General features: G+C 42.3%; 2 protein-coding genes across 2 annotated transcripts in view; one reads left to right on the top strand and one right to left on the bottom strand.

Moving 5' to 3' along the window:
- XRCC6 (X-ray repair cross complementing 6) overlaps nucleotides 1–1,005 on the bottom strand; it is a 49,624-nt gene extending 48,619 nt beyond the window's left edge. Inside the window, exon 1 of the mRNA XM_018563914.1 lies at nucleotides 983–1,005. The gene's annotated coding sequence lies outside the window, so the exon portion shown is untranslated. The remainder of the gene's footprint in view (nucleotides 1–982) is intronic.
- A 58-nt stretch (nucleotides 1,006–1,063) lies between these two features.
- DESI1 (desumoylating isopeptidase 1) lies at nucleotides 1,064–19,994 on the top strand. Its single transcript, XM_018563927.1, has 6 exons — nucleotides 1,064–1,396; nucleotides 7,347–7,368; nucleotides 8,622–8,691; nucleotides 10,421–10,530; nucleotides 16,915–17,037; nucleotides 19,663–19,994. The coding sequence occupies exons 1-6, from the start codon at nucleotides 1,306–1,308 to the stop codon at nucleotides 19,754–19,756; spliced, it is 510 nt and encodes a 169-aa protein (XP_018419429.1). The 5' UTR covers nucleotides 1,064–1,305; the 3' UTR covers nucleotides 19,757–19,994.
- The last annotated feature ends 3,052 nt before the right edge of the window (nucleotides 19,995–23,046 follow it).

Below are 23,046 nucleotides of genomic sequence, written 5' to 3'. Positions count from 1 at the left end.
GGGGGGGGGGGGGGGGGGGGGGACGGGTCGGAACCGGCGGGATAGTAAAAAAAAAAGAAATAGGAGACGGAAATTTTTTTTTTTAAAATCATACCGCCAGGGAGGTTAAAGTAGAACTGACGATTCAAAACGTTTTCGTTCAGTTTTTGATATAGCAAGGGGGAGGCGGGGGGTGGGTGGTTATAACCCATCACCTTTTTGTTCAGCAGGGTCAAAAAAACAAGTGTGCCCATGGGAAGGTTTCCCATCCTCTTGTTCTGGTGACAACTCAAAAGTTTGGAATTTTCTGTCACTCTCAGTGATAAAGGTCACGAGGGCAACAGGAACAGAGTGTAAGGCTCACCATGCACATTACAATCTGACCATACAAATTCTGTATAATCAGCTTTAGAGCTTCCAAAACTATGTAATAAGAGGACCTACCTAATATATCCAGTGAATTTGTATCCAATCAGGCAGGCCCCAGCACTACATACCTGTTGGTAGATCTGAAGGAGGTTGTACTTTCAGATTGTAGTATGTGCACTAAGCTAAAATCTTCCAAATGGGGACACACCAGTGACAACTGTTTAAGAAGGCATTTCTCTCACTTTGTAGATATACCTTTTTACTTCCGGTGATGTCTATAGGACAGGAAGTGAACGGAAATTCCTACTTCTGGGACTCAGAGAGCAAAAAAAGGTTTGTATCAAGTATCAACCCTTACCTACTCTATCCAAAAAAACAGTTCAGCTATTAGATAAACTTTCATCTTTTCTGTAGTAGGGACGCATGACAAGACAATGTCAAACATATTAAGCACATATCTCCTGATCCAGTTGCTGCAAGTTCGGACATGCAGTACGGCGCACACTGTGACATGCAAGCCTTCAGCAGCTTTGCGGACACTAGCAATACAAGGAAAGTCCTATAAAAAAACAACGTCCTCTTATACAAAGTAGCAGCTAGTTAGTATATACCCACACAGCGCTCAGCCACTCACTCTTTACGTTCCACTTTCCCGGAAAAAAATTACTGAACCCCGCGCTTCTACGTCATCATAGAGCGCCTGAAATTAGTGGGCGTGGTATAGTGTGTCAGCATGTTTGTTAGCTACACTCCTGCGTTCTCCATAGCAATGACAAAGCAAATGGGCGTGTCTTCTTCCATGTTGCGATTGTTGTCCCATGGTGAGCGTGGGTTGGAGGAGATAGTTGTGCCTGTGATTGGCTAAGAACACCGCAGTGGGCGTGCCGCGAACAGTGAAGACTGTCACCGGATTGACATAAGGTGCTTCTTGGGACTTGGTGACAGAAGAGTTCCGGCATGGATTGTGCTCAGAGTCCTCATCCCGTCCGGTTGTATGTGTACGATCTGTCCCGCGGCTTGGCTCGGCGTCTCAGTCCTGTCATGCTCGGTAAACTACATTTCATTTACTTGTATACTGTTAGTAATAGGCAGGGGTACAGCGGGCTACAGTTATATGTAAAACCTGCATTTGTAGTGTGAGGGATGCGGGGTAAAGGATGAGAATAGCAGGGTGCTTGTCTCATATGACTTTGCAGGCCCGATACTGCCACCTACAGGTGTAATTGTCACTGTTCCTGGGCTGGGTGTTTATTTCCAATATATGTAGTTTATAAATATGGATTAGCATAGCAACTATATTTTTCAGGAGGAGGGGTCTGCTATGGCACTGGTCTTTGGGTACAGGAAAAGATTAAAGACGAACTTCAGGCAGAACTTGTATTAACCCTTGCGGTGGGTCTACCCCCACACTGCAAGGGTTAACTGATTGTTTTGGTCTAATCTTCTGAACTGGCTTACTCTTAGACCTGTCCCTGGAGCCTCTTTCCCCCTCCGTTCAGCGGTCTAAGATCTCGGGAGTCATCAGGTTCTATACAGGCTTCTGTATAGTGCTGTGAGGATGCCACGGTACACTACAAACCATGGCTGGAGTGGAAGAGACAGGCTGGAGGGAGCGTTGTCACAGCGGCCGGCTCTGAGGATCGGGTAAGTATAACTTATTTTCCTCCCTAGACCCAAACGAGCAGTTAAACCTTGCAGAGCTAGGGTTAATTAAAGTTGTGCCCAGAATTCTTCTTTAATGTAACCCTTTATGTACACAATAGTAAGTAGTCAGCCTAGAAAATGCAGCGTATGTTGTCGCATCATAAACAGTTCACCTCCTTCCTTAGTATAACTAAAGCCAAAACTTTGTCTAGTTTTGGAAAAGGGAGGGAATGGTTAAAGCTGAACTCCTAGAAATTAACTTTTTTTTTAAACTTAAGCTGGCCATACACCTACCCCACTGGCTTTCAAAATACCTGAACAATCTGATTGGATGCGGGCATTGTTCAGGTATTTAGAGAGCCAGCGGGGCCGACTAGCAGGATACTGAAGCTTGGCCCAGTAGGAGATTCCTCCATCCACATAGTTTAGCGTAGATGGAGGAATCTGTTGCACTTTCTCCATCTGACTATAGAATATCTGCAGATAATCTATAGGTGTATGACCAGCTTTACCCTTCTGTTATACACAGATATTCTCTATGAATAAAAAAAACTTCATAAACTAATATCAGGACTATGTGTTTACATTAAGGCTGCAACTAATGATTATTTTCATAATCGATTAGTTGGCCAATAATGTTTCCGATTAATCAGATACAAAAATTAACTGAATACCGTCCTTTATTTAAAATGAAATGCACAAATGCAGTGTTACATAGTTTACTTCAGAATAAAACGTCATGCACAATTCTTTTCTATGCACTGCACTGGAAGGCTCAGCATTGCAGTACTGTGTGTGCCAGTGCAGGCAATCACACTGTAGGTGGGTGGGGCGCCTTTGGGGTGCCATTGAAATGAATGGCACATTTTAAAATACAATGTTATAGTTAATCACTATTAAAATGCAGATACGCTTTATACATCTTCATGCGCTAAAAACACTATGTATTTTCTTGGACAGGTAGATTAGGTCCATTGTAGGATAAGTGTGCTGTGCTATCTAACCTCCCCAGTGTAAAACTACAAAAATGTAAAAATATTCCAACATGTGACATGGCTAAAGTGGTCCGTGTGTCTATGGAATAAATATTGTGTCACAAAAGCATTAACGTGAAAATTGCTACAAAGTGCATTTGAATAAACCAATTAATAAGAAAAACAGAGTGAATAAATCACATCTATATATGACAACTGAATAGTAGCTGGAGAAGTGCACTGGGGCGGGGCTAGATGAGACCGGGTTTATCTCTTGAGGAGATGGGAGCTGTTTTCTATCTTTTGCTGGCCGGCCACCTCAATCCTTATATGCGAGTCCCTACTTATTATTTTTACCCAATAAACCTTTTTACTACTTCATGGAGATCTTTGTGTCTTGCATGTAAATGGAACTTTGATCCTTTCTGAACACCGAACGGTCGAAGAACGTGAAGGGTGTCTATTGCCGAAGTTTTGAAGATTTTATAATTGAACTGATTGTTTTTTCTTCTGAAGCACTTGGGAGGTTTATCATTGCAGTCTGATCCAGACCATCAGGATAGCTGTTTATGATTAGCAGGACATTTGGGTGAGTGCACAGCCCCAAACAAGTGGAGTGCAATCTCACGGAAAGTTTCTTTTTTCTTGTCACCGTTTCGATGGATTTGATTCTTTGTTTGCACATGAGAGAAATTATTATTTAGTTGCAAATTTTAAATTGCGGTTTTTACTGTGTTACACTAAACTACCTATATAAGTGCACTTTTCAGTAAATGCACATCACTGCCTTTGTGGCACTTATCCAGCTACTATTCAGTTGTCATATATAGATGTGATTTATTCACTCTGTTTTTCTTAATAATTGGTTTATTCAAATGCACTTTGTAGCAATTTTCACATTAATGCTTTTGTGACACAATATTTATTCCATACACACTGGGGAGGTTAGATAGCGATGCACACTTACCCTACATCCTGTGAGGTTCCAACATTAACCTCTGTCTGGCGGCTTTTTAATCCTAGATCCAGGTTAAACTTTGTATTACATATACATTTTTTTCTCAATTAGCGCGGATTTACTTCATATATAGATTAGGTCCATTGCATCCAGGCAAAGCCCAATATTGCACATTCACAAGAAATGGCACCCCTTCAATAGTCCAGAACTTTAATGGAAATGGGGCATTGCGAAAATCGCATGACCATTCAGGCCGGCATGACTGTACCCAAATAGTCCTTTTATATCTGTATCTTTTCTATCCTGTTTGCAGTAAAAAGTTATAGTTTTGGACTTGATTTATGTAGATATATGGGTGTGTGTGTATATATTTGTACAAAAAAAAAAGAAAGAGAGCTTCTCTTGGAGCAGCCTGTATCTTAAATGTCACCACTTCAGTGGTCTCCATCCGCTGAAGATATTTGAGTGGTCAGGGAGGGTTGTTCTTTTCCTACTGCATGTAGTGGATCCTTCCACCTGCTCGTACATGTGGTAGTGACAAACAAGCCAGTGGGAGCAACCATTGCATGCAGTGGGAGGAGCAGGTATTCACACCCCCGGAAGTGTGGAATTGATGCAAGGGCTGGAAATCAGTGAAGTAGCAGTGTTTTTGTAAGTGTTCCTTTTTATTTTGCGCATATACAGAGGTTTAAATAAATCATTAAAAAAAAAACTACCAAATTCCTGCCTTTAAAAGGTAAACACAAGCAGTTTTAACACTGCAATTTTGTATCCATTCCAACTTGTTATACCAACTAATCCAATACACTGTGATGGGTAAGGGCACAAATCTACTCATACCTCCTACTTAGAAATTCTTTCATTTAACAACAATATCAAATTCAGTTATATTTAAACCGCGCTTTCTCTCCTTTTTCCTCCTCTTTTTCCCACTTCTACTCTCTCCCCCTTCCTTGCTCTGCTATTTCTGTTCTAGCTCTTCTCTCTCCTTCTCTCCCCCCTACCCACTATCATCCCCCCTTCCCGATTACATCCAAATCATTTGTGCTGACCGTACTTCATATACCGTCTACAGCCTTGGTTCTCAACTGGTGGGTCGTGACCCAAAAGTGGGTTGCGAACCCGTATTCAGTGGGTCGCAGCATGCCTTCGACTTTTCTAGGTGAGAGGCTCCTCAGTCTCCCGCTAGCGCAGCACTGTCAGTTCTTGCACCAAGCAGCCATTCAGAATACAGTGCTTCAGCTTGAGGTAAGTTGGGGTGGGCTGGAGCTATGGCCGCGAGGGATCTCCATCCATGTGTGCATTGCTTACAGCTCCCTTGCATGTCCTTTAGAGGTGCCTGGACCAAAGTGATGTCACATTCTGGCTCCTGACACCACTGCAGGATGTGCAAGGGAGCTGTACAAGCAATGCACATATAGATGGAGCTCGGTCACAGCACAGCAGCCCACACTGGACCCCAGGCTGAGGATCCACTCCAGTTCTCATAAGATAGGGAGACTGGGTGGCCCTTAAGTTTTTCTTTTTGGCGTGTGTACTGTATATGTGTGTGTGTGAGACTGTGTCTCTGTGTGTGTGTCTGTCAGTGTTTCTGAGGTGTTTCTGTTGTATCACCTGCCATTTAAAATTCTCCACACTTTTGTATGCATGGTACTACAAACATGGTTCCTATCTCGCTATTGGACTCTTGTTGGCATATGCCTATTTTGCATGCATACGCCTCTCTGTATACTTTGAAAACACCTTTTAAATAAAGAATTTATTTAAAAAAACAACAACAACTTTAAAAATCTGAGCTGCAAAGGGGCCCATTCGTTTAACATAATAATAAGTTGTTTGTTATAAAATGCGGCCATATATTTCCTTGGTGTAACTGTTTAAAAGAAGGAAACTGTCCTCCTCCTCCTCCTTTTTTAAAAACAAAATGTAAACTCAGTATCTGAAGTCTAGGAAATTGCTGCTACTGACAAATAGCACAGGGGAGCTCCTTAAGGGAGAACTATGAGGTTCTATTTTTGGCGCTTGCAGTGGAACGGAACCCTGGCAAAGTTTTGCCAGGCGTTCGATCGCACTGCGTGTGGAAGCGGTGCCATTGAATTCAATGCACCACCACACCCCCTCCCGCCCCAAATCGCGGGGGGAAGTTTCTCGGCAATCGCAGTGCGTTCCAGCAGCTACTGCTCTGGAACGCACGTGCATTCGTTGTGAACAAGCCCTGAGAAGATAGGCCCTCAGCATGTTGTAGTCCTTCACATGAATGAGCACAGAGGGTGGCTACTTTTCATAGCACACACGGGGACCATGGAGAAGAAAAGTAGCCACCCTCTGGCAGGAAGTTGTGGATAGAGAAAAATAAAACGGATTTTGGAGCAATTACAGCTAAACAATGGCAAAATAAGGTACGCAGTCATTTATTATTTATATAATAGAAGTTATTTTTATTATTTAATTTTTGAGTTTAGTGTTGCTTTAAGCTTTAAAAATAAAGAGAGAATCTGATGCCATGCACAGTTGCTTCAGATTCAATCTGCTCCAGTTTTGATAAATTCACCTCACTCTGTTTAAAACACATACATTGCATTAGAGATGTTAAATGGGCCCGTGCTCAACAGCTTAGGCTAGGTTCACACCTAGGCGACACCTCACCGTGCGGCAATTGTGCACGATTGCCATGCGGTCAGGAGTGTGAACCGATCGCGCTGTGGGTGCCATTATTTTCTAATGGCACTCCAGTCGCGCCGGGATTCCGCCCATGCTTCTGAACACGATCACGGCTAAAATAGCTGCGCAACGTGTATTGCAAAATGAAGGTACTTGCACCTTTTTTCACTCCATTGATGTCACCCCATTGGAATCAATTGGGCCGCACGGTAATCGCTGCCAGCATTGTGCAGGACCGCACAACACCCGGGACGCGCGTCCTAGGTGTCGTGCGGTGTAGTGGAGGTGTGAACCTAGCCTTAGACACTTCTGTTGGATTCAGTAAAGAGGAAAACACTAAGTGCAATAACCAGTAGCTGCCAGTCAGAAATGAGTTCACTTATGTTAGACCAGTACACAATGGATTCTGATTGGTAACTATGGGTACTGCACTCAGTGCTTGGATTTTGCTGATTGCATTCTTGAATGAGCCTGCTGCTAACCCTTTTTTTTTTCGGAAAAGCAGAACTGTTTATGTTTATGTACTACAGCAAAAAAAAACTTGTCTTGTCTAAAAATAGATTCCCATTTGTAACTTATTTTTTGTTCAATCAAAAGAGATAAGCCCTTAAATGCGTCAGATATTAAAACAAAAAGGAAAAATGAAAGGACACAGTTGTATTGGTGAAGACAAGTGTAATTTGTATTATTTGGAAACCTACTTTTTAAGAATAGGATATTTCTTACGTGAATAATTGATTCTTGATGTTTTGCTTTCTCAGGTAAGCAGCTAGAAGGAATTTGGTAAGGGTTCATTTATTTATGTATTTATTAACAGTCATATGACCATATTAAATAAAGTAAATTGGAAGAAAACCACTATGCATATCCCATTATGACACAGAACAGCTCAGGTAACATCCTTCTTTTTCACCATACGACCAACTGTCTGTCCTTTTAGTTCAGTGAGGACTGGGATTTCCTCATTCAGCTTTGGAAGGGAAAGAATTATGGCTAAAACGCCTGGAAGGCGTGAAGTCTATGGAGGTTGTGGAACTCTTTGTGGTTCTCAGGTTGTTAAAGTGGACCTTCACTCTAACATGTTTTTTTACACACTGTGGGGGGAATTTATAATTGCAATTGCGAATGTTTGTTTGAACTTGCACGGAATATATTTGACACACTTTATGTTGACGCCAGATTTATGTTGCTAGTGTAATGTTGTTCATAAATGAGGTTAAATAGACTCCAGGAAATGAGACTCGCAACTCCAGGCAAAAAGCCTGTCGCTTCTTGAAAAAGTGGTAATGGGGACGTCTTAAGTTGCGATTGTTTTGTTAGGTGATGCTCCAGTGCAGATGTAAACAGTTGGGAACTTTCGCAAAACAGGCGAAATTGGAAAAATAGTGCAAGCTCTGGTGAAAACAGGCGCACATGTTAAAAGACAGATTTGCACATTTAAAAAAATACTCTAAGAAGCTAAAACTGTCACAATTGCTTTGATGAATCCCCCCCTATATACTTATACCTTCTGCACTGCATTCTTCTTGCAGATCTGGTGACAACACAGGTCCTTCCTCTTCTCTGCAGCTGGGGGAGGAGGTTCTACCTCCTGGACTGACCAGCACTCACATAATGACATGAGAGCTTCTTAGTTCTGGAGTACTGTTAGCCTCTTCTAGCAGAAAGATGCTGGCTGTCATTCTGCTAGAAGAAGAGGAAGCTGAAGATAGTGGTGTAGTGTGGAGAGAATAAGTAGCCTGGTCACTATTTTTAAATGGTGAAAGGGGGAGGGGTGTTTGCCAAAACATTTTTAAACATTGGATATTGGTTATATTTTAAAGCTCTTTTTGCCCTTTGAAAAACATGTAATTCATGTATTGTATTAATTTCCTTTGAGGTAGCAGTCATCAAAAATCATCAGGCAGTCATCAAATAAAATATATATATATACATATATATTTCTGATATGCCACAAACCACCGGAAAATGAAATTGCCATAATTGTTCATACCCTTTGAGTGCTAATATTGTTTGGTTTCCTTTTTATATTTCAGGCATACTTCTATTATTGTATTTGCTGAAGAATTCTTCTATGGAGGAGGTGGCATCACTAGCTGTCCACCGGTAATACCATAATAAGTGAACAGTGAATCTGTTTTTGAACAAATCCTATTTACTGGTAAAAATCTAATTATTTGGAGAACCTAAAAGATCTTAATCTATTTGGAGGGTAGGTTGATGTTTGCAAACGTGTCAGGACTTTTTTTTAAATTATTATGTGGGCAATGTTCTGGCCTTTAAAAAGATAGCGACATAGAGATAGAGACATTGGATAAATGTTGTCCAATTTGTACTTTTGCTGCTGTCCTTTTAAGGCATGTCCAACCCCCTTCAGTGCAGCCCACCTGGAAAAAATAATGTGCTACTCTCTGCATAGGAATACATGGGGCCACTATATGTATGTGCAGGATGAAGAGGAGCTAGTAGGGATGTTTTCTAAAGCAAGACTTTGCAACTCTAAGCAAGGTTACACAGTAATAATCACTGGATCATGGACAAAGGTAAGTATTTCTGCAGGAGGGTGGAGTTATGTCATAAAAAACAATGTTTACCAAAGGTACAATTGTCATTTAAAGCCCACTTGACCCTTCAGTTTAAATCTGATAAATACATCCTAGGTCAATCAAAGCAAAAGGTTTGCGTAGCCTCGCCATTTTTCTGTAGAAAGCAGCCACAGCCTGTCCCCTGCCAGGATGCTGTAGAGATGGGACCCTTGCTCTCTGTGTGGAAGTAGTGGTCTCTCTGCAGAGGTCCATATGTCCCTTGCTGAGCCAGAGCTAGAACGCTTCAATCAACAGCGTGGACTTTTTTTTTAACATTTTGTGGCAATTTTTTTGCCAACCAAACAGTTTCTATTTATATACATTTATTTGACATTGAGTACAATCAGTCACTGGATTGCAGATCCCACAACATGAAATACTGTATGAAAGCATAGTATTTCCATACTTCAATAGGGGTACAATCAGGGCAGCCATCAGGGGGGGTACGGTCGATACTCATGTAAGGGGCCCGGGCAGCCTGGGGGGGCCCGCCCAGGTCCCTTACATGACTATCGGCCGACAGTGAAGGGCGAGGAGGCGGAGGCCTGGCCCTAGCAGCGCAATGCCCCAGCATTGCCGCTCCAACGGCTTCGAGACAAGCTGGGGCCCCATCAGCGATGCTGCTCGTCTGATGTCGGACTGGCCGGAAGTGACGTCACTTCTGGCCTGTCCGGCGGCAGATGAGGCCATGTGTGCAGGTAAAAGGAGCTATGAAGGAAGGAACGAAAGGAGGGAGGGATGCAGCCCTGACCAGCCCACCTTAGACCCCTTCAGAGCCCACCATAGACCGTCTCAGATGGGCTGTGCAGCATCTATGGTGGGCTCTGCAGGGTCACTCTCAGGTGGGTCCTGTGTCCAGCGCGTCGCTAAGCCCCGTGTCCAGGGGGGGGGGAAGGCCCGGCCTAAAGCCGTGTAAGGGGCCCCAAAATTTCTGATGGCTGCCCTGGGTACAATTATTGTAACTACCAGCTTATAAGTTGATTAGACCCCACTCTGACAAGTGGTCATTAGCCAACTGGAAGATTAAATCAGTAAGTTGTCTATAGCGCCTTCATTGCTAGAAAGCATAATCTCTTGAATAAATTCAGCAGAATATATCCTGTAACCCCAAAAAAAAAAAAAGCTAAATGGCTTTACAAGTAATATTCATGAAGCCTTTCGGGTTGCATAAACAGCCTCTAATAGTAGTTGTTGAAGATGACATATAAGAACCATTCATTTAAAGTTTTATTTTTTTTTCTTTATGGTAGGGGGGGACACTGCTGGGTGGTCCAGACACTGTGGTGGATCTGGGCAACACTGAGGTGACTGAAGAGATCTTCCTGGAGTACCTGTCCTCATTGGGGGAGTCCGGTTTCAGGTGGGGTTGAATTGTGTATTTGCAAGTAATGAGAGATGAATTGATATTTTAAAATTCACCAAAATTTCAACTGATCTGCCTCCTTCTTTTGTTTGAGTATATCAATTTGCTGTGGAGTTTCCCAGTATGGGCTTATTGTAGAAACATACATCTAGAATGTACCGCTGTTTGTTCACTTTGTGTACTTTTTAGCTTGAACTATTAAACTGTGTTTGAACATTTTCAACAGAGGTGCTAAGGGGAGCCTGGAACATGTGTGAAAAGGAACCAAGAACTGTCTCCTCAGGAACTATCTATAAATTTGCTGTATTTAAAAGAGAACTATGGGGTGAGTGAATTACACTCATCCCCATAGTTAGAGCCAACGCGTGACATTGAAACTGTCACACGTCGGCTCTATTGATCAGGAAGTGAGTGAAAACATACCGCCGATCCGCTTACTTCCTGATCATCTTCCTGCGGAGAACGGTGACTATCAGTCACCGCTCCCTGCAGGGATTCCCCCCTCCCCTCTCTGATCCTCCGGTGCTGACTGGAGGGACAGATGGGGAGGGGGCAGGTAGAGCCAGCTGTCAATCAGCCAGCAGGGTGGATCTCGACAGTATTGTCTGGATCCGTTCCCGCTGCAGCACTCTCGGCATATAGCGGGCAATATACTGAGTTTTGGGTCACGGGAGCACACAGTATATGTCTTCCCTTGACCCCGAGGAGAAATATTGGCAAATAAAAGGTTGCCCCATAGTTCTCTAAGTAGACATTGGAAAGGGGTAGGGTTTGAGACAAGTAAAAAATAGGAAGGAGAACTGTAAGTAAAGTACAAACAAACAAGACATTAAAAACCTCTGACATTCAATATCTGAAATCTGGTTTCTACTTTACTCTCTTAACATGCGTTTCCTAACATTGCTTCTAACAATTGTGGATTCTTTTCTTAAACTTGATTTCCTTTACCACCCCTCTCCACCCCACCATTTATATATTTCACCCTCTCTCCTACCCTCTCCCTATTACTGCACTCATCACCTCCTGCTCATTCTGAATCCACATGCTAGGGTTACCTCCAGGGCACTGTGGCATGTGCTCTCATATAAAACTCACTCTCATATCACTTATCTCACCCTTCTGCTTTTCCTGGGGATATCTCTCCCAATCCTGGTCCCCTGTTTTTCGAATATTCACTCTCCAAACCAGCACTGCCTTTCCCCTGGCAGCAGCTGCAATCCGCACACCCTAACTTCTATTCCCTTTGTTTTCTAGAACCAGTCCTTTCTTCTCATGTGCCCTCTGGAATGCCCGCTCTGTCTGTAACAGACTCACCGCTGTCCATGATCTTCTTACCTCCAATTCCTTTAACATGCTTGCAGTTACTGAAACCTGGCTTCAGGAATCCAACTCTGCCTCCCCTGCTGCCCTCTCCCATGGTGGCCACCACTGGACGCATTCATCCAGACCCAGTGGACGGAAAAAATATAATTCCTTCCTCCGTGCTGCCAAACAGACACTCTCATCCAAACCTCGTCAACTCTTTTCTACTTTTAACTCTCTCCTATGTCCCCCCCCGCCCCCCCCCCTCCCTACTAGCTCATTCACTGCCCGGGGCATTGCGATTCATTTCGAAAACAAAATAGATACAATTTGGGATCAAATCGCCACTATCCAGTCACCTTCCCCTATTTAATGTACCAGACCCTCCATCACACTTGTTACATTCCTCTTTTGACCCTGTCACCACACAGGAGGTTACAAAGCTTTTCTCTGACACCCACCTCACCACTTGCCCCTGGACCCTGTTCCCTCACCACTACTTAGGTCACCCTCTTGCTCTATCCTACACTCTTTTGATCACATTTCAATCTTTCCCTCTCTACTGGCTTCTTTCCCTCCCCTCTAAAGCATGCGTTGGTCACCCCAATACCCAAAACACCCTTACTGGACCCCACCAACCTCAACAATCTCAGACCAATCGCCTTACTCCCATTCACCTCCAAACTCCTAGAATGCCTTCTCTACAGCCGCCTGCGCCACCACCTCGCTGATAAAACCTTACAATCCAGCTTTCGCCCTCTACACTCCACTGAAATCTCCTTCCTAAAACTCACTACTTCCTAACTCTTGCTATTAGACCTTTCTGCTGCTTTTGACACTGTTGACCACCTGCTCCTCCTCAAAAAAACTCCACTTGCTTGTGCTACAAGACTCTTGCTCTCTCATGGTTCTCCTCCTACCTATCTAAGCGCTCCTTTAGTGTCCCCTACAAACCTAACTCCTCTTCCACTTTCTGTAGGGGTCCCCCAAGGCTTTGTCCTTGGCCCCCTTCTCTTTATCTACACCTCCTCCCTTGGTCAGTTAATAACCTCACATGGCTTCCAATACCATCTCTATGCCGATGACATTCAAATATATTTTTGTAAAAACAAATGCAAAAAGTGGAAGAGCGCACTACAATGGGGTGACAACTTGTATACACAGGTATAACAAACAGTGTGCAAGCTCTTTTGTAGGTCAGGGAGAGGAACCCTGTGGTAAATAACATGAAACAAAATAAATCAAGAGCGCTACAACTGTAGGTTGGGTAAAAACTCAAGTCTCGTGTCCTCTGCACGTACTCAGCTGGCCAGGCTGAGCCGTTGCGGCAGACAGAAAACACACAGGAGCCGTCAGGTGACTCCGAGGCAGAGCCGTCCTACGGCGCTGTGAGCCAAGATATAGTACCGTTCAGTCACTATGTGGTGGTGACGAGGGAACCTTGGAGTTGTCTGTGCGAAGGGATCCCCGTGGGCGGCGGCTACGCATTTCGAGGCACTGCCTCTTTGTCGAGCCTAAGTGTCCTCGCGTGTCACTAATCTACTAACTGACATATCAGTCTGGATGTCGCAACACTTCTTAAAACTCAACCTTTCAAAAACTGAGTTCATGACATTTCCTCCCGCCCCGTGCTCCTTTCTCTTGAGATTGATAACACAGATATCCAACCCTCCCCCCATGCCAAGGTGCTACGTGTCATCCTTGACTCAGACCTCGCCTTTCTGCCCCACATCCAATCAATATCCAAATCCTGCCACCTTCACCTTCGTAACATCTCCAATATATGCCCCTTCCTCACCGATGAAATCGCCAAACTACTCATCCACTCGCTTGTTATCTCTCGTCTTGACTATTGCAACTCCCTCCTTATTGGCCAACCTCTACACAGGCTTTCCCCTCTTCAGTCTATTATGATTGCTGCTGCTAGACGTATTCACCTAGCCAACCGCTCAGTGTCTGCAACCCCCTTTCTGCCAATCCCTCCACTGGCTTCCAATAGCCCAAAGGATAAAATTCAAAATATTAACAACCACTTACAAAGCCATCCACAACTTTGCACCTGGCTATATCTCAAACCTTGTCTCAAAGCATCACCCTAACCATCCCCTGCTCTCTTCCATAAACCTGCTGCTTTGCAGCTCCCTTGTCAACTCCTCCCATGCTTGCTTCCATGACTTCTCTAGAGTCTCTCCCATCCACTGGAACTCTTTACCCCAACCCGTCCGTCTATCTACCACTCTGCCTTTAGGCGATCCCTTAAGACTCATCTCTTCAGGGAAGCCTATCCCACCTCAAACTAACCACTGAACTAACCCCAGAGTGTGGACTATGTCTTTTCTAGGGCCTATTCTGGCCTCTCTATTGTGGGACATTAAGATGACCTCCTGTGCTGTCACCGTGCAAAGGGCTATACACCTGTAAGATCCATTCGGCTCTTGCTTTGTCAGGTTTTGCCTTTGGAAATGGCCTGTCACATATGCTGCCTCCAGCAGCTATATACACAATGTAATTGTATTTGTATATACATCCCATGCCTTCCACTAAGTTAATTGTTTATTCTAATGCTGCCATCATATTGTCACTGAATTTGCTGCGCTCCTATTTCTGTTTAACCTCCCCTTTGTATTTTTTCCTGAAAGGCAGACATTAAGGTTAGCAAATAAATATATTCCTTTTCACCACTACAAATATCAATAACTACCGCGTCCTATTGCTTGCCTGAACCTGCCTGCATGCAATTTAAGATATTCATGGATAGAAAGTACTGGTATTTCAAAGTACTCTTAGTAAGTTCAGCTATCTGATTGTCTGCAGTAATTGTCTTTGCTCCATTCAGGCCAGGCATAGAGATCTCAGGAAGGGAAAACTCACAATCTACAACAAACTACAACAATCTGGGTCAGAATATCACCTGAAGGCGATGTTAACCAAAATATCTCTGTGGTGGAGGGATCCACAGCATGTTTGCTCTCAGACCTCTCATAATCAGTCAGGGAGTTACCCGTCTCCTCTAGTTCCTAAGCAGATCTGTGTGTCTTCCTCTAAGAATCGGCTAGTTGCTGGCCTGATCACCCCATCTCCCCATCAGATGCTTGACAAGGATTTTCTCCCCATCCTTGGGTGGGAGTGGTTTTCTCATTGGAGAATTATCATCTCGGGGGCTAGATTCTGCATGGAACCTGTCAACCAGAAGGTTAGAACCCTCTTCCTTGGCTGATCAGCATATTCGTGAAGATGGCCTTTTCTGACACTGTTTCCTGTTCTAGATTCACGCAGGTGAATATTCTGTGCCATTCTGATAAGACACATGTTCCATGGATGCTGCTGCTTTGGTGGAAATGGAGAGTCTGGAGCACTTTTAGCCCTGTGACTCTTAGGGGTTGATTTACTAACCTTATAAACACACCACGAACGTGTATACACCTCTGCAGTGTGTTCCCTCCCAGCATGATCTATGGGTGGAATCTAAACACCTTTGTAATGTGTACACACCCAGCAGGTGTGTTGTGCAAAGCCCTGAAAGAATTCCAAGGTGATGTTGGGTAAATTAGCTCTATGTTGTGTTGCTTGCGTTGATGAATGCAAGGAATGTAAATGCATGAGCTAACCATTTTTGTCTAAACTGTGAAGCAGCATTATATATGCATAATGTGTATGATTTTTCCATATATGGCATTAGTGGAAATATGCTTTTAGAGACTTTTTGGTTGATAAATACGTTTTGCTGTGTGAAAATCACACACACCTGGTGTGTGTGTGTTTAGGTTAGTAAATCACCCCCTTAAAGTCAAGGTTAGGCAGGATTATGTTTTCTGCAGGATTCCTCTTTGGGCTTGTGTACTAGTGAGTGTTTCCAGCTCATGCTTCGCTTTATCAGGGTTTTTAACCTGTCTCACCAGTTTATGGATAGATTCTAACTTTAACCTCCTGCCTACCTTTGTTGGGGTATTTCCCTTATCCCTTCAGTCATGCTGACCTTGTGAGATTGGATCCTGGGTTCTTTGCTGGGCTTTAGGGGTCATCTTTACACCTATTTCAGCTTGTGTTTTCTAGTCTGTTTTAAGGTTTGTACCTGGTGAGTCTTGCCTCGGTGAGGTGATTGTCTGTTCCGACAATCTCTGTAGGTGCAGAGTTCTCATTTCTTAACGTTTTTATGTGGTCAGGTGTGTAGAGGCCTAGGGCGACTTCCTCTACTCATTCTACTTAGGTCTTGCCCTTACAATTACTTTTTCTCAGGTTCCTTATCTGGTCTCTGCTTCTACTAGGGACTTGATGCCTTTTCTTGTTAACCATGTTGGGTTGGGTTTTTTTCCTCCCTTTCCTATGAGGAATTTGTTGTTGCACCTCCCGGTGGGTTCAGGTTGTTTAGTTTCCCACTTGTTGTATGGCTGGTGTTCCCTTCCATGCTGAGCCATTCCACTCTGGTGACCATTGTTTCTTGGTTTTGGGAATCAGGTTGATTATCCTCCCCCTGGTCATGTTAGCAGGTTTCCCATCAGGTAGAGGGTTCAGCCACCGCTTGTGCCAGATTCAGGTGTTTGGCTGCAGGCTGTCCCCACTCCTGTTTTGCTGGGCTCGTTAGAAGTTGATACTGTTTGCCAACTACTCAGTTGGACTGCTTTTGCACATCCTGACAGTATATGACTCCCTTAATGGATGAGAAAGAAAATTAAGATTTTTGTATGCTCCTTAAAATCCCTTTCTTGTAGTCCATTGAGGACAGAGGTCCCACCCATATGTGTTTTTATAATGAGGCATTTGGTTCTGCTTGCTGCAAACTGAGACATACTAGGTACTTGTTTGCCTTTTATACATGTTTTTTTAACCTGACTGTATATGACTATCTGTGTCCCTCAATAGACTGTAAGAAAAGGATTTTACAGTGAGCACAAAAAACAACATTTTTTTCCCCCAATAAAAATCAGTGGAAATACCTAAGCAGCTTATATTATGTTTAGCATATAAACACAAGTTTGTGATGTTGTTGTTGTTTAATGAAAAAATATATATCTAACACTGTCTGGAATGGACCAAAATTATTTGATACATATTTGCTGCGTTTCTTTTCTTTCACCACAGTGGGGAGTCCTACAACCTGTTTGATCACAACTGCAATACCTTCTCCAATGAAGTTGCTCAGTTCTTAACCGGGAGGAAAATCCCTTCCTACATAACAGAACTGCCATCCGAAATCCTGTCTACGTAAGTGTTTTCTTTGTCCTATTATATACAGGCAGTCCCTAATATGTAGATTCAGTTATTTGACGCTGCAGAATAACTATTGTCAGATGAGAAGGACATATATTAAGAACTCTAGAAAAACATAAGAAATATTCGTTTTTAATCAATAAAATTGCTTAAATTATTTAAAATTTGACCTATGCAAAGTTATTAATTTATAATTCCTTTATAAATTGGTTATACTACAGAAAAATTGCAGATACAGGAATTAGTGGTACAAAATTAAATTGGGCATCCCTTGCTAAACTTCATGATCAACGGCTATTAGTCTCATGTTTCAGCCACTAAGAAAATGAAGGTGGGTGTCTACGCAGTTCTCTAAATTCACATGGAAATTAGAAAGCAGGGTGTGGCAATAGAAAATAGTTTCAAACTCCGAACATAATGTTATGCGTTTAAGGCTAAAGTGCCCATATAACGAGGGAATGGAATGTTGACGAGGAGTAGGGCTTGGTTTGTCAAAAAAAGTGTATCTAAATTTCAAGAACAAAAATGTAATATTTCAGCTTACCGGCCCTTAGATGTTCTTCATTTTTAAGATATTTATTTTATTTGCAACGAATGATCGTTCCAGTAATGCACTTCCTGACCTAGGGTGACAACTGTCAAAGCTCACTCACTGTACTGTATGTATCTATGAAAGAGCAGAATTGCAGCATTGTCACCCTGGGACAGGAATTGTGTTAAAGGGTAAGTCCAGTTTTTCACAAAATGTGAGAAATGAACTTATGTGTGTAAGCCAATCTGCCAACTCTCCCTACCCCTGCTGTTCATACCTTTTTGACTGGAGAAACCACTCCATTCTAGGACCCATGAAATCAAAAGATCATATTGTTAGGTGAAGCTAGAATGTATACATTTCTGGTATAGAGGTACTGACGGCTCACATACCACATTGTCTTGTTGGAATGTGGAATGATGTATACCAAAACAAAGATGTACATAACTGGCTATAAAAGCCAAACCGGTAATGTATCTATCACTATGGTCTTCGTATTAGTTATCACCAGCTACAATACATACAAAGGGACAAACCATATTGGTACATAAAAAATTGGTAATATAAGAGAGCCTATGATGTGGGTATAAAAGCAATATACACAATGTAGTGAGATGGACCTGGTTTGAGATCCAGTATAGTAATATTAGAGTATAACTCTCAGTTAAAAAACAACTCTTTGGTTGGCACTATCAAATGCTTCACTGAAGTTTTTTCTTCATAGATGTTAGAAAAGATACATTCTCTCTTTGTTCTCCTTTTCAATACACTTTCTGTTCTCATTAATACCACTTTAATGAGATAAAGATTCATGATCATGAATAACCTGAGATCCAATGTGAATCATATGTCACAAAATAGCTGTAAACCGTGTAATATCCATATGCCAAGTGCTTAGAGAATTATTAAGTAAATGGGCACATACCTAAAACTGTAAACATTTGTTATGATCATGAAAGTTTTATGTACCACTGGCCATAATAGGTTTAAGGGCCTGTTCACATGATATCAGGTGCAGATCTGCAGACGCGGTGCTACTGATGCAGTGCGTTTTTGGCCGTGTTTTTGATGTGTTCCAGTAAAAAACAACAATTTTTTTTTTTTTTGCTGGAGTGGGGCTGTCAGTATGTTAGCTGCAGTGCAGGGCGTTTTTGCCGCGTTTTGCGTTTCCTGACCGTACAAAATGTGACATGCAGTATTTTTTCTGTCGTAACCTGAACGGACTGCGCACGTGAGAACTGTAGCCCATAAAACACATAGGGATACATTGGGATGCATTTTTAGTGCAGGAGCGTACGGATCAGGTCAGCACAGAAAACGGACGTCGTGTGAACAGGCCCTAAGAACTATCTGCTTTTTAATGATTGGTAGACTTAAACACTGTCACCTTGCCCATGCAAAGTGACAGTGTTTTTGTACAGGGCTTCACCAACTCTATTATACTCACATTGCCTGCTTTCCCTCCCTGTTCCTTCATCTTACACAGCTGGTTACACTTCCCAGCACTTCGAGGGATGTTGGAGAATGTAACCTGCTCCTCTGTGGCAATGATCGGGCCTATTAGTCAATCTCCAGACTCCATCACTGTGTACATGACTGGGGCAATAATACTACCACTGCAGTGCTGGCTGCAAAAGAGGAAGGAGCAGCTAGGGAGAGTGAGCATAAGGTGGTTTGGGGGTGTCCCTTGCAGAGACCTAGTCAGCTTGAACTGCATGGTCAAGGTGACAAGGTCTCTTTAATAAACATACAATATGAAAGAAGTGTAAAAAAAAAATACCAGCTCTGTTTTATTAATTTGACCTTGACTCATTTTGCAATTAAAGTTTGATAACAGAAACAAGAGCCCTTGTAAAGTGAAAAAGGATATATTGAATACTGCATGCATTCGTTATACACAGGTGAATGTGATTGAGGAGCATTCCCCCTGCTTTTGAATTATAGTGACTTTTTTGACCCTAGCCCATGATCACCATTATGTGATTGATAGATTTGCTGTTAACAGATTTCTGTGTTCTAAATGCAGATAAATTTGGTTTGGTTTTTTTTCTTACATTTTGGTTTTTGTTTTCAATTTTCTTTTCCAGGCCCTTTGGACAAGCACTTCGCCCTTTCTTGGATTCCGTTCAAATTCAGCCACCTGGGGGTAACAATTTTAACAGGCAAAGTGGTCCAAGTTAACTGGAGCAGAATTGGTTTCACTGTGGGCCGTGCCCCTCTTTTTAACTTAATATATTTGTATCATCTGTTTTAAATCCATACGTGTTCTTTGTTTCATTCCATTTGCATTTTTGCAACGACCTAAACAGTACTGGGAAGGCTCATAGTTTTTCTATCATATCATAATAGATGTTTTCTACTTTAACTGACAAAATGGCCTTTTCTTGAGACTCTTCAGTTTAGTAACACGGAGGTATCCACACCTGCTTTATGTCGCTGCTATTGGGGAGGTCCATGAGCCATTGGGGAGGTCCATGAGCCATTGTATCTGAATGGACAAGTTGCTATTCCAGTTTTCACCTGCTGCTTCTCGGGATTGTCTGCCCTCATAACTAGAGCTGGCCATACACATTAAGATTTTTATAATTTTGCCCCAAGGAATGAACTACAGAAAACTTTTTATTCCCCCGTATATGCTAAACAGTGTAGATGGAGGAATCTCCCCTGCCGGCTATGCCTGCCGAACAGTGGTTGCATCTTATTGACTGCAGCCAACAATTTTCTACCCGGCTCCTTCTACAAATGTCGATTTGACAATTCTACCCTTGTCAAGTCGGGTGGTGCCAGCAGGGCCAGCCACAAATTGAATTTTGCCTAATTCAGCAGGTAATGGACAAAATTCAATCTGTGTATGGCCAGCTTAAGAGGTGGGAGAGGTGTCTTAAGCAGTTTAAAGTAGATAAGTCCTTTCAGAGTGTGTCAATTCCCTACAAAGTTTAAGCATTTCATTCCCTACAAAGCTTAAGTATTCTTAATAGTATGTCCTTTTTGTTACCTCTTCTATAATGTTGAAATCATCTGTTTGCTTTTACTAGGTTGTAAAATATTAGCACACTACTATTGTTTTTGTGATGGTCGTAACAATGAGATAAGTAACTGGCTTTTATCAGAGTTATCTGACCTAGTCCAGATAAGCAGAACAGCTGTAAATATTACATGTGTAATGTAGGCTTACAAACACTTAATGCAGTGACCGTATACCACATGCAGTATAAAGGTTGTCTTGAAAGGGTGGTGGTGTTCATGAAAGCATAGTGTTTGACCTTTGCACCTCTTTTGTTCAGTAACGGAAAGTACTTCAAAACAGTGCTTTATGTTGTTTTCTTCTCTGTACTGAGCTTGTTTTTCTGCAGGTTAACCTTTATCCTATAATCTTCTTCTTCACTGGCTCTGATTCATTGGCCATAAGCATTTTCCATAGTTTGATTTTGCTTTCCTCTGCCTGTCCTTGGGTAGGCAGACCCAAAAGGCTACTACAAAATCTGTTCTTTGCCAAAATAATCTGCAAGCCTCATAATGAAACAATGTTTGCTGCCTGCTTGGGCAACTTTTCATTCAGTATATGCACAAAAGATTTGTTTGTATTTTCATATAAAGAGGAATGAGCAAATTGGTTTGCGGAGGTTTTCCAGGAGGCTTGGTGTTACTCTCCCTGTGTTCCAAACACTGCCTGGTCATTAGTAGCATTATATTTTCCTTCACATAACTACACTTTCTTACCTTCTGCGTCTACAAGATGGCCATGTGTCTAGCATTTGGCAGCTCAGGTGGAGTGTTTACTTTGAAAGACCCAAACACACAAATGTCTCTGTAGAAGCATTTAAAGGACTATTTGCTTATTGGTTTTTATATAAATATACTGTAAGAGCTGTGCTGCATTGCTCAGTGTCAGACCCAGATATTGAAACTAGAGCTGCAGCTAACGATTATTTTCAAAATCGATTAGTTAGCCGATTGGTAAGTTCGATTAATCGGATAAACACAAAAAAATCAAAAATGGCTCCAGTGATGGGACTACTAGTTTGTATTGAGATTGTAGTCCATCACAGGAGCAAGCTTGGAGCGGTGGAAAAAAATAGTGTGGTGTGCAATATAGTGAAAAGGAAAGTGTAAAATTATACAGCAATGAATGCAGAATTGCACCGGCTATAGAGGACTACAAATCCCAGCAATAGTACATTATACAGCGCAATGCTCACCTCTTGCTGCTTTAATAAGCAACCCCCTCCCTTTTGTGTAAGTCTCTTTTGCATGTTCATTACTTGTAGTTTAGGTGATGGATCCCTGTGGCACTTAAATGTTAGCTCTTTATTAGTGATTACTCCTCTTTACATTCCTACCATGAGAAAGAGGTAATGATAGCAATGGTACTGTTAGCAGTAGCTGTTGTCAGTTATAAGACTCTACCAGCCCATTTTTGACTCTGATATGCTGATCATATCACCACACCAGTGTGTGGCCCAGTCGACACCCTTCCATTAGTCAAGTCAGTTTTTCAATCAACTTTTTAGTTTTAGTAATTGCTCTGAAAATTCTTGCCCAAACAGTGGCTGCAGCAAATCAGCTGCAATCGCTGCGGTATGATGACAGCAACCCACCTGCCACTGCCAGAATACAAAAAGCATGCATTTTACAGCAGCTAACAGTATCCAGTCACACTTTTTGCTTGGAAAAAAAATGATCAGATCTGTAAAGTAAAAGATGCTTTGACTCCATAAGTATAGTGAGCATGCAAAAATAATTTTATATTAAAGTGAATATGAAAATTGTAAAATATGCCATTTTAGCCACCGCTCCAAGCTCACTCTCGTGATGGACTACAATCTCAATACAAATTATTAAACTAATACGAGATCATAGGCCATCACGGGAGCGAGCTTGGAACGGTGGCTACTATACAACACACAGAGACCATGAGGAACAAATGTTGCCACCCTCCAGAAGGAAGGACAGTGTGAGCACCAATTCAGAGATGATTTGAGGATCTACAGCCCAGTGATGCACAAATAAGGTACTTGAATGCTATTTTTTTAGCTTAACTCCTGAGTTTTTAGTGTTACTTTAAGATCACAAACACACCTTCCAGTAAAATATGTGACATATTTTGTGGAAAGGTGTCTTTTATGATTTTAAATTGTGTGTATTTAATGGAAATGCACCATAATTTCTCTTTTGTGTCATTAGTGTAAAGTTCATCAGATGTCTCATTTCTACTCATTTGTGTTTTGCATTTTGCATGGGGCTTTCCAATTGGAGATTTGTACTCACGAAGCTACATAGAGGGTGTGTTGCATTCAGTCAGTCTGATACAACAGATAGGAAGGAGCACGAGCTGCTGGACCTCCTATTAAAATCAGTTTGCTTGTTTCAGTAAGTCCTTTTTACATATGGTTATAGCACGGTACATATAAGATTGGATGGTCGGTCATGCTTTAGGGAAGGTCCGGATGAAAAAGTACCCTGGTGCACTT

The sequence above is a fragment of the Nanorana parkeri genome, unplaced genomic scaffold (assembly GCF_000935625.1).
Source record: "Nanorana parkeri isolate BGI_ZX_2015 unplaced genomic scaffold, ASM93562v1 scaffold711, whole genome shotgun sequence".
NCBI classification, from domain to species: Eukaryota; Metazoa; Chordata; class Amphibia; order Anura; family Dicroglossidae; genus Nanorana; species Nanorana parkeri.
This window is presented reverse-complemented; position numbering and strand designations above follow the sequence as displayed.